General features: G+C 36.5%; 1 protein-coding gene across 5 annotated transcripts in view; it reads right to left on the bottom strand.

The window, feature by feature from the left end:
• RBM41 (RNA binding motif protein 41) overlaps nt 1-11,836 on the bottom strand; it is an 88,676-nt gene extending 76,840 nt beyond the window's left edge. For 4 of the 5 annotated variants that reach the window (XM_014542582.1, XM_014542585.1, XM_014542584.1 and 1 more), the window contains exons 1-6: nt 11,735-11,836; nt 11,350-11,485; nt 8,167-8,283; nt 7,399-7,591; nt 6,905-7,109; nt 4,876-4,947 (exon numbers count right to left, since the gene is read on the bottom strand). In XM_014542582.1, coding sequence (XP_014398068.1) covers nt 4,876-4,947; nt 6,905-7,109; nt 7,399-7,591; nt 8,167-8,283; nt 11,350-11,485; nt 11,735-11,801 — 790 coding nt within the window. In that variant the 5' untranslated portion in view covers nt 11,802-11,836. The remainder of the gene's footprint in view (nt 1-4,875; nt 4,948-6,904; nt 7,110-7,398; nt 7,592-8,166; nt 8,284-11,349; nt 11,486-11,734) is intronic. The other variant, XM_005869857.2, reaches the window with a different exon arrangement.
• Between the last annotated feature and the right edge of the window lie 774 nt (nt 11,837-12,610).

Below are 12,610 nucleotides of genomic sequence, written 5' to 3'. Positions count from 1 at the left end.
GTGCTGGAGGAAAACCGGTGCCGGCAGCCAGGGGAAGGAAGGCTATTGCACGAATCTCTTCGTGCAACGGGCCTCTAGTTAAATATAAATGAAGTAAACACTCTACTCAACTGAACAATATCCTACCTAGGAAACAATCCAAAAAAGAAACATAATCTAACTATTTGCTGTCTACAATTTAGAATTTTTTAAAAGGTTGAAAGTAAAATGATGGACAAAGCTATTCAATGAAAAAAAGAATCAAAGAGAGCAGGGTATAAGAATTTTGAGTATTCTCTCATTTTTCCTTGGTAAGTTTAGCTTAAGAAATGTGAATTTTGTTGCTTTTTCCAAAAAAAACCCACAACTTTTGGTTTGTTGGTTTTCTCTATTTTTTCAATTCTCTATTTCATTTATTTTGCCTCTAAACTTTATTATTTCTTTCCTTTAGTTTGATATGAGTTTAGTTTGCTCTTCTTCTTGTGGTTTATTTTTTATTTTATTAAGACTTTATTTTCTTAGAGAAGTTATTGGTTAGCAGCAAAATTGAAGGGAAGGTACAGAAATTCCCCACAGTCCCCTGTCCCTACCTACACATGCATAGCCTCACCTATTATCAATATCTCCCAATAGAGTGGTATATTTGTTACAAATAATGAACCTACACTGGCACATCATAATTTACCCAGCCTATAATTTGAATTATGGTTCACTCTTGGTGTTGTACATTTTTATGGGTTTGGCCAAATTTTTATAGCTTCTTAAGATAGAAGTTTTGGTTAGTAATTTGAGAACTTTCTTTTTTACTAATATGGGCATTTTCACCTTTTAAATATCCCCTTAAAATACTGCTTTTACTGCATTTCATAAGTTATGGTATGTTAAGTTTGTTTTTACTCATTTCAAAGTATTTTCTAATACCCTTTGTGACTTTATTGATCAACTGCTTATTCAGTAGTGTTATTTAATTGCCGCATATTTTTAGATTTCTTAATTTCCTTCTATTATTATTTTTTATTATTGATTTTAGAGAGAGAGGAAGGGAGAGAGAGAAGGAGAGGGAGAAACACTGATTGGTTGCCTCCTGTATGCATCGCAACCAGGGATCGAACCTGCAATCTTTTGGTGTACAGGATGATGCTTCAACTAACTGAGCCTTAGTGGCCAGGGCAATGTCCTTCTATTATTGATTTCTAATTTCATTCCACTGTGAATGGAAGTGGTGAGAGTGGACATTCTTGCCTTATTCCTGATATTGGGGGAATTTTTTTCAATTTTCCACCATTAATTATGATGCTCATTATTAATACTAACATATAGCCAGATTTCTGGTAAAAATGCAAAGGCAAGTAAATGGAAAAAGAATACTCTTTTCAGCAATTAGCGCTAGAACAATTGGACATAGATAGGCAAAAAAGTAAAGCTCAACCTAACCCTCACACCTTATACAAAGTCAAAATGAATCATAGATCTAAATGTAAAATATACAACTATAAAACTGTCAGAAGAAAACAAAGGAAAAATATTTTTCATAATCTGGTATTAGAAAGAGTTCTTAGGCATGTGAAAAATAAACCATGATCCATGAGAGAAAAAATTTGACAAACTGTATTATCTCAAAATTTAAAACATTTGCTGAGGCAAAAAAGTTGTACGCTGAAAACTACAGAATGTTGCTGAGAGAAATTAAAGACACAAACAAATGTAAAGCATCCCATGTTCATGGATTGAACACCTAATATTGTTAAGATGTTAATATTACCCAAAGTGATCTATAGGTTCAATATAATCTCTACCAAAATCCCAATGACAATTTTTGCAGAAATAGGAAAAGCTATCCTAAAATTCATATGGTATTTCAAGGGGCCACAAATAGTGAAAACAATTTTTAATAAGAACAAAATTATTGATTTCAAATCTATAGTAATTAAAACAATATGGCACTGCTTTAAAGACAGAAATATAAACCAATGGAATACAATGGAGAACCTCTCATATTAATGGTCAAATGATTCTCAGAGATGGTGCTAAGTCCATTTAATGGGGAAGGACAGTCTTCAACAAGTAGTACTGGAAAAACTAAATACCAACATTTAAAAAATGAAGTTGGACCTCTTATCTGATACCATACACAAAAAGTAACTCAAAATGAACTAAAGACCTAAATGTAAGAGCTAAAAATATAAAACTCTCAGAAGATAATATAGGAGAAACGCTTTATGATATTAGATTTGGCAGTGATTTACTGGATATGACAGCAAAAACACAAGTAACAAAAGAAAATATTGAGAAACTGGACTTCATAAAAAATAAAAACTTTTGTACATCAGAGGACACTATCAACAGAGAGAGAAGGCAACCCAAGGAATTGGAGAAAATATAGGCAAATCATAAATCTGATAAAGGATCAATGTCCAGAATATATAAAGAACTCCTACAACCCAACAACAAATAAACAAATAACCTATTTAAAAAATAGCAAAGGACTTAGACATTTCTCCAAAGATATACAAATGTCCAAAAAGCACATGATAAGATGACCAACATCACTAGTCATTAGGGAAGTGAAAAACAAAACTGTAAGGAACCCAGCTGGTATGGCTCAATGGTTGAGCATCAACCTATGAACCAGGAGGTCACAGTTTGATTTTTGGTCAGGGCACATGCCTGGGTTGTGGGCTTGATCCCTGGTGGGTGGTGTGCAGGAGGCAGCCAATCAATGATTCTCTCTCATCATTGATGTTTCTATCTTTCTCTCCCTCTCCTTTCCTCTCTGAAATCAATAAAACTACATTTTTAAAAAACTATAAGGAAATACCACTTCACACACATTAGGATGGCTAGTCTAAAAAAATAAATAAAAGAAAGTAAGTGTTGGTGAGGGTATAGAGAAACTGGAATCCTTGTACATTGCTGGTGGGAAGGTAAAATGATATAGCCTCTATGGAAACCAGTGGTGATTACTCAAAAGATTAAATAAACACAGAATTACCATTTGATCCAGCAATTCTACTTCTGGGTATTTACTCAAAAGAATGGAGAGCAGTGACTTCAACAGATACTTATACATCCAGGTTCATAGCAGCATTATTCACAATTGTCAGAAGGTAGAAGCAAAATAAGTGTCTACTGACAGATGAATGGATTAAAAAAACATGGTGTATCCATACAATGGATTATTATTCAGCCTTAAAAAAAGGAAATTCTGACATATGCTACAACATGAATAACCTTGAGGACATTATGCAAAGTGAAAAAAGGACAAATACTGTATAATCCCACTTACATGAGGTACCTAGTGTAGTCAATTCATAGAGACAGAAAGAACAGTGGTTGCCAGGGGCTGAGGAGAGGGGAGAAAGGGGAGTTAGTGTTTAATGGGTACACAGTTTCAGTTTGATAAGATGAAAAAGTTGTGTAGATGGACAGTGGTGATGGTTGCACAACAATGTGAATATACTTAATGCCACAGAACTGAACACTTAAAAAAATGGTTAAAACAGTCCATTTTAGTAAGGTATATTTTACCATAATAAAAATTTTGTTCTACAGAAGATAGTGTTAAAAGAATCAAAAGACATACTACATATTGGGATAAAATATTTGCAAAGCAGATATCCAACAAAGAATTGTGTTTAAAATATATAAGGAACTCTCACAAGTCATCAGGAAGAAAATAAATAACCGAATTAAAAACAGCCAAAGATTTGAACAGACACATCAGCAAACAGGATATAAGGATGGCAAATAAGCATATGAAAAGATGTTCAACATCATTAGCCACCAAGGAAATGCAAATTAAAACTACAATGAGATACCACTTCACAGCTAATAGAATAACTAAAATAAGTACCGACAATACCAAATGCTGACAAAGATGCAGAGCAACTGGAACTCTCATACATTGCTGGTGGGAATGCAAAATGATTCAGCCACTCTGGAAAATGGTTTGGCAGGTTCTTATAAAGTTAAACAAACACTTACCATATGACCCAGTAATCCCACTCCTAGATATTTTACCTTGGAGAAATAAAAATTTTATGTTCACACAAAAACCTGTACAAGAATGTTCATATCAGTATTATTCATAATCACCATAACCTGAAAACAGCTCAAATACACTTCAATGGCTGAATGAATAAACAAATTTTGGAACATCCATACAATGGAACACTACTCAGCAAAATGAATGAACTATTGATACACACAACTTGCATGAATTTCAAAGGCATTACACTGAATGAAAGAAGCTACTCTCAAAAGATTACATATCTTGTGATTCCATTTGTATGACATTCTATAAAAGACAAAACTACAGTGATGGAAAACAGATCAGTGATTGCCAGAGATTATGGGTGGAGTTGGGGGTGACTACCAATGGACAGTATGAAGAAGTTTTAGGGTGATGAAGCTGTTCTTTATCCTGACTGTGGTGGTGATTACATGAATCTACATGATTTACATGCTTTACAATTCACAGAATTGTCCACCCCCCAAAAATCATTGTAAGTTCATTTAAAAAATAAAAGAAAATATTAGCTATTATATCATCATCATCATCATCATCATCATCAATATTTATACTTTACTGAATAATAAAAATATTCAGAATTACTTGTGAAATAAGATGTAAAAATTATTAAGGTTGTTTTATGTCTAGTACGATAACTTAAAGGTATAGAGAAAAAAACTCAACAACACTAAATGTAAAAACTTTACAACTTCTTCTAGCTCCTCTCTTTAATATTCTATATCAGAATAATATGCTACCTCTGGATAATTTCCTATAAACATTGTCATATACTGGATAAGGAATTAAATAAGCACTCAACTTAGAAGTCTGGGACCCTAGGTTACATTCCTAAATCTAACACTGTAAGAAAACTCTCAACTTGCCTTTTGTGCCTAATTTTATCTTCCTCTTCATTGAGGTCATGTACTTGTCTGCACTTGTCTTTTTGTGGTATGCTGTGAAGGTTTAAAGTAAGGAGTTTCAAAGATAGGAAAAACAGATTCATATACTACCCACCCACCCCCAAATACCAGGCACTGCTCTGATTCACATATATTACCTCAACCTTCTGAACAATCCTACTATATAGCTACTATTAATATTGTCACTTTACAAAGGAACTGAAGCACAGAGTGGTAACTTGCCCAAAATCTTAAAGCACCAGAATTAAGTGGGGCACCAGAATTTTCCCAGGAATCTGCCTCCAGGAATCTGCCTCCAGAACCCATGTCCTTAATCAGTTCGTATTAATGCCTCTCTACAAAAGGCTATTCATTTGTTGTTTTTTTCCTTCCTTCACCACTGCTCTTCCATGTCTATGGTATCTAACAAATCATTCATTCATTCTCATGGCTTTACTTCTGATCTAAGCATAGATGATTCCCAATTCTATAGATCTAGTTCTGTCCTCTCCCTTGAGCTTCATTGTTGCATTTCTAACTGCCTCCTCAATATCTGCATTTAATGAACCTGCCATTCGCACTAATTCAACATGTTCAAAATCAAACTCATTATTTTCCTCAAAATTTCCCCATAAAAGCTTTCTTAATTTTGACAATTAAGTCACACAGCCTTGAAACACCTGGATTACCTTTGACACATTCTTCTTTATTGACTGTCCTCCTTCAGCCTCAGTCAACAAGTTTTACCAATTCTTACTTTGTAATGTCTCTTACAATCATATCTACCTCTTTCTAATTCCACTGCCATCATTCTAGTCCATATCTTCATGCCTAAGGACTGTATTACTTCTTAAATCATTTCCTCTGCTTCCATCTCTTTCTCTCTCTCATCATACAGGATGGGGCAAAAGTAGGTCTACAGTTGTGAATATGTAAAACAGTTTATTCTTGTATTATTATTTATTAAGTATTGTATTATTTTCCATATAAATCTACTTTTGCTCCACCCTGTATTTCTTGGTCACCAGATTAATTATTTTCAAATACTGCTTTTCTCATGTTACTCCTGGTTCAAAAACCTTTAACCATATCCAAACTAACTAACTGAATAACTAACTCTGTATAGGTCTATACTGTCTACCACAGAAAGGTCAAAAATTTTAGCTACCTTGTCTCTCACAACATCCCCGAACACACCATAGTGCTCACAACATCTGCTGTGATGCCTTTCCCTCTCCACCCTAAAGAATATAGCATTAAAAGAACATTTAAACCTACCTCCAAGAGGACTTCTTTAGTCATGCCAATGCACAGGAGTCTTTTCCTCCTCTGAACTCCTACAGCACTTAACAACTGTATCTAGCATTGTTAGTAAAATGTCCTGTTTCTCTCAAACCAGACTGTAACTGGCTTAATGTTGGGAACCATTTCTTAAACTTCTGTGCACCTTACACAGTGCCTAGCAAAACATATCTGTTACACTCATTCTTTCTGGTTAAGACACAGACCATTTCTCTATAGATTTTGTGCTAATTTATAGTTCAGTCTAAAAACTTTTACAATCTAGCCTCACCTATCTTTCTAGTGTCATCTCCTATAATTAATTCACTGCCAAGTCCTATACTGCCTGCCACACTGACCTTTTCATTGTTCCCAGGTCCTTTCACAATCCTGTTCCTATTCACCTATTATCTGTAATGTCCTCTGCATCTTGTTAACCTGACAAATCTCTGTTAACCCATCAGGACTTAGAAATGTCAACTCCTGACTCCCCCAACTAGACTTGAGGCTCTATGTTCTGTGCTCCCTCAGCATTTTCTTCACATGTCTACAAATAGCAATTGAACTGCAGCTAACTCTGAACATATTTTTGTCTCTCACACATTCCTCAAGAGTAGTGAAAGTTTGTCTTTCCCCTACCCACTTCGCTAACTCTTCATATTTAATGCACTAATGGTAAATCTCTCTCTCTTAGTGAAAGAACACATCGAAGTTAGTGGTGATCACATACCTTGGTAGTAAAGAGCTTTAAGGAAGGAGTGACGATCAGCACCCTGAAATAAAGATTTTTCTATTTCCATTTCTCGCCGGGTCAGCTGTTTGCTTTTAGAAAATCTCTGTGGCAGGCAAAGGATGCGCTGACGCTCTGAGATCCTTTCTTCAATATCTTGAAGGCAGTTCTGTATTGCTTCAGGGGTTGCCCTCAGTCTCGTCCTCTGAAATCAGAGAAATGAGAGGGCATATATCATAGAGGACATACCCTTAAAGGGATGGTCTGATACTTAAAGTAAGAGCAATGATGATCAAGGCCCAGAATGAGTATTTATAGATACGGTAGCTAATCAGTCAAGGGATAGTTTCTCTTTTCCCAAGGTCCCTGTCCTAGGAATCAAAGAAGATTCAGACACAAAGCTTAGTTTTGTGAGAATTAAAAATAAAAAGGTTCTCAGTGCCAAATGAAGAGATATTGCTCTGCACTTTCCAGAAAAAAATTGCCCCACTCACCTTTTCACCTGAAACATGGCTCTTCCAGATCAAGATTTCTGTTTCATTGAGCCCTAGTTCCCTGAGAGCAGCAGTTTCCTGGTCCTTCTCATGCAATGTTTGAAACTGGGACAAAGTCATAGTTCCGGCTGCTTCCTTCCCAAAGGGCTTATACATAGTACCAGGAGCAAAACTCTCTTTCTTAGACACACATCTGCAAACCAAGAATGAAGAGAGTAAGAACATCTTCAAATTACAATTCACAGAAATAGGGCTCACCATTAAAAGAGGCACAATGAAACTCATCGGCAATTTCTCTCTCATATCCTATTTCTAGGCTGAAGTGCCACTGTTAACAATATGGAACTCCACCAATAGTCCCCTCATCCAGGACTAATAAATGACTGAATCAAATATTTGATTATTGAGTATTTACTATACATCAGACACTATGCTGGGTATTGAGGATTTAACAGTTTAAAAGATAAAAATGGTTTCTGCTTTTGTGGAATAACAGTAGAAGGAGAGGCAAGTAAACAGGCAATGATAATATTGGGTTGTAAGTGCTATGTATGTTAAGGGAAGACATAGGAAAGATACTTAGCATATATGTAGTAGAATATGGGAGGATCTGCAGAGGAAAAGACATAGAAGCAAAACCCTGCCTAATACGTAGAAGTTTGCCAAGGAACAGGGGGTGGGAGAGGAGTGTTGCATCCAGGCTTTAAAAGGGGTCACCTGGAGGTGAAGGTCTATGATACTTTACCTGTTTGCAAAATCAATACTTACTCCTCAATGGAGACAGAGGTGTCAAGTTGATGCTGAAGGAGGCTTTTCAGCTGCCTCTCCCCTTCTGTTTCTAACTCTTCCAGGACATGATCATCACTCTTCACACAGCTGTTTACCCTGGAGTAGATATAGGGACACATACAGAGAACAGATTCTTTACCTATATTATCTACCTTTGGTGACCCCATTTGTTCAAAGACCCTTCTCTAACAATCCTTTGCACTTTATAGTCATTCCATAAACATTTATTAAATACCTACTTACACACAAAACATTGTAAGGCACTGATGGAGTCAAAGGTATTTAAACATAGTCTCTATCCTCAAGGAGTTTGCAATTTATTTAGGGAGAGGAAATATATAGGTGTGTATGTATTGTGTACATGTGTCTGGCAAGGAGGGGAAAGTAAGGGAGGGGAGAGGAGAATGACAATACAAAGAAGCATATGCCAAATTAGTAGGAGTTCACAGAAGAAAGAAATAACTGGGAATTAGGAGGGTAAAATGAAGACTTCTTAAACTGGCATTTAAAGGACTGGGTATGATGAAAGGAAGAAGAGGGACAGCAAGTATGAGATGTTCTGGGGGTTAACAAGAAGTTCAATTTAGCTGACATTCAAGTATGGGCTAACTGGGGGATAATCTTGGAGGGGTAATTAGACTCAGATTTTGTGTGGCCTTAAATACACCAATTAAGGGGCCTGGATCTTAATGTATAGGTATTAGAAAGTAATTTATTAGGCAGTTAAGTGGCATGGTACAAGTGATGGTTTAGGAAAAAGAATGTGGTTATAATATGCCTTATGGATTAGTAGGAAAGAAACCAAAAGAACTAGCTGGAAAACTTATCAAGGATAAGAGGACAAAAGTCCAAAGTGAAGTGGTAACAGGGGACAGAAATGAAGAGTTAGATGAGAGAGGCCTTTTGAAAATAGGGTAAAAGATAAGTAAAAGATAACCTCCAAATTTCAAACTGAGAGAACAATGGTACCAATGAAGGAAAGAGGAAGCTCCAGGTGAAATAGTTTGGGAAAAGGGAACATCAGTATTGTTTTAGCCATGTTAGGTCAACTACCTATTATAATGGAAACACCAGGAATATTCAAAGACATATTGAGTCTGAGGTGACAGTATAAATGATATTGGCTAAAAGGAAAGTGAGATACGGGAGAAATATTGCACAGGTAAGTATCAGGCTGAACATGGAAATATCAAGTCATCTGTAGTGTCAGAATCTGGAGCTATGAAAAGGAGATCTCCAAAGGAAAAAGCATAGAAACAAATGTGAAAGGGATCATAACATTATATAGCCTAGGCCAGTGATGGCGAACCTTTTGAGCTTGGCGTGTCAGCATTTTGAAAAACCCTAACTTAACTCTGGTGCCGTGTCACATATAGAAATTTTTTGACATTTGCAACCATAGTAAAACAAAAATTTACATTTTTGATATTTATTTTATATATTTAAATGCCATTTAACAAAGAAAAATCAACCAAAAAAATGAGTTCGCGTGTCACCTCTGACACGCGTGTCATAGGTTCGCCATCACTGGCCTAGGCACTACTGTATAGAAATCTAGGTAATGCTAACATGAGCCAACTAACCATAAATAACTTAAAACATCAGAGTATAAAGAAATAGCAGAATTATTTTAGGCAACAACAGATTATATAAAAGACAAAAAAACAACAAAAAAATTGAGCTAACTCCATGAGGAAAATAAATATTAAAATACCTTATAAAATAGTCCTTTATTATTGGGACCTAGGAAAAGTATCCCTCATAATTATAAGCAAGATTCTCATGCTCTAGAAAGACTTATGCCTATTTTGGGAAATAGGTATAAGTCCCATTTGTTAAAATATCCTTAGGCCCAGGGTTTTAAAAATCCCTTTTAAGTATCCTAATTTTTATTTATTATTTAGAATTCATAAAGTTTTTGCTAAGTTTAAAGTGGCTTTGAAATGAGTAAACCATAGCTAAATACTCAAAAAGAAATGTTGAGTAAAAAAAGCAAGTCACATAAAAATGTATACAATATGTGTCCATCTATGTAAAGTTGAAAAATGGATAAAACAAGCAATATTTTGTTTAGGGATAAAATCATAAGTCATAAAACTATTTTTTTTAAAGAAAGGGAATGATAAGCACATGGAATATGATAAGCACAAAATTCTGAATAATGGTCCCCTGAGGAGGGAGAGAGGAGAAGTAATCTGGGAGGGACACTGGGGACTTCTAAGGTACTAGTAATGTTCCAGGTCTAAAGCTTGTAGTGGGTATGAGTCTATTATTATTCTTTAAACTTTATATATACATTATTTTGCATGTATGAGACATATCACTAGAAACATTTTTTTAAAGTCATTTTGAGGCAGGGAAAATCAGAACCAGTTTCTTAAAAGATACAGAAACTGACAGTGCAGGACAGCATAGTATCAGTAAGAATTGTAAATATACAGCCCTATTCCAGAGCGATTATTCTATTTGCAGAGTGGATACAAAACTAATTTGAGAATCCTTAGAAAAGGCTTGTGGACTAATTGGGAAGCTCAGGCTTTCAACAATGACCAGCCAAGTTAAAGCTGCCATTTCCTGCAGAACCAGTAGGGGGAACTGCTCGCACCAAGTGCCTTTCTTTTCCTATGACATTGAATCGGTTTTGCCTTCTAAATTTGTAGAAACAAAGTATCAAAGTATGACTTACTTTAAGATTTGAAAACGTTACATGCCCGCGTTTTCTTTAATACACAAACCCTGCAAATAAAGGCGCCTACCCAGGTCCCCTTTCTGAGGACAGGAGGAGCTGGAGGTATTGGGAGGAGCTGGCCTGGGTTTCTCTGGCACGAGGCATTAGTCGGCCAAGACTCTTGCACCTGGGTGGGTCCATCTGCAATAGGAAGAAGCCACAGCGTGTGTCCGGCTCCAGGGGACCCGCGCCGGGGCTTAGATGCCTGGGCTGAAAGGGCATTTCTGTGGGAACCGGCAGCGGCGGCGGCCCTTCCTGAACTTCGCCCAGGAGGCCTGCCTAGCCCGTCTCCTCTGCTCCCTCTTTTGTCTTCCCTCTCACACGAAACCGCATCCCGAGAACGTGACATACCCCACACACAAAGTAATAAAAGCCATTTTAAGTTAAAAGGTAAAACAGAGTTCCCTTCGCCGCCTGCTCAGACAAGCCCTTACCTCTTCATGTTTCCACAGGCCCTTTTCTCTAACTTGGATAAACAGGCCTCGGACTTCAAGTCCCAGAATTCTGTGCAGTCAACTCTGAGGGGATTGTGGTGGAGTGCGGGGCTCTGGGAATTGTAGTAGCGCAGAGCTAAAGAAAGGGAAAGAGAAAGTACGTAACGTATTGAGTAACTGGTATGTTGTAAATTGTTCAAATATTTCTCTTAAATTGTTTGGAGGTTAAAGGCAACACCCAAAATATCCAGCTCATAAACTTAGGAGTAATCTTTGACTTCTTGACCCTCTCATTCGGTATCACTAAATCCTGGCGCCCCCAATTTCCCTCAAATGTGTCCTTACTAGCCCGCTTCTGCTTCCAAGGACTTATTATCTGGCCTACCTGCTGTTTCCAGTGGAGCCTCTGGTCCGTCCTGTGTAACCACAATGATCAGACACAAGTTTGACATCTCTTGCGCTAATGGTTCTCCTCTATCTGTAACAGAGGCTTAAAAGACATGTACTTCTGGAGAATCAGAAATCCATATGTATTCAGGCTTGTGAACGTTTTAATTATTGTGAATCAAGAAAGGGATACAGCATACTGGTTAAGAGCATGGGCTCTTAGTTTCCAGAAATGGAAATACTAGTGTTCTTAAGTATATGAAAAAAAAAGATGTTTGATCTCACTTACAAGATGGAAATTTCAGAGTACACTGACGATGAAACAACTGACTTGTAATCCTCAAAGCTGTCAAGTTAATGAAATACATGAAAAGTCTGAGAAACTGTCCCAGCCAAACGAATCAAAAGAGACATGGTGATGATTAAATGCAATGTGGTATCCTGGATCAGAAAAAGGGCCCTAGGTAAAAAAGGAAATATGAATAAACTTGCACTTTAGTTAATGATAAGGTTCATGAATTGTGACAAATATACCAGTTATGTTAAGATGATAACATTAAGGGAAACTGAGTGGAGGTATATAGAACTCTGTACTGTGCAACTTTTCTGTAAACCTAAAACTGTTAAAAAAAAATAAAGTTTATTTTTAAAGCGCACACTATAGTAACCTACCAGATTAGTAAACATCCACAAGTTTGAGAACGCACTTGTTTTGCTGAGATCATGGGGAAATAGGCACTCTTAATACATTGCTAGTAGGAACGTAAATTGGTACAACCTTTGTGGAAGGCAATTGAAATTATAAATGCTCATTCCCTTTAGCATAGCAATTGATTGTGTATGAATGGTATCCTCAATGTTATGTATTCTCAAT

The sequence above is a fragment of the Myotis brandtii genome, unplaced genomic scaffold (genome assembly GCF_000412655.1).
Source record: "Myotis brandtii unplaced genomic scaffold, ASM41265v1 scaffold305, whole genome shotgun sequence".
Lineage (NCBI taxonomy): Eukaryota > Metazoa > Chordata > Mammalia > Chiroptera > Vespertilionidae > Myotis > Myotis brandtii.
Note: the sequence above shows the minus strand (reverse complement) of the source record. Positions and strands in the feature narration are given on the sequence as shown.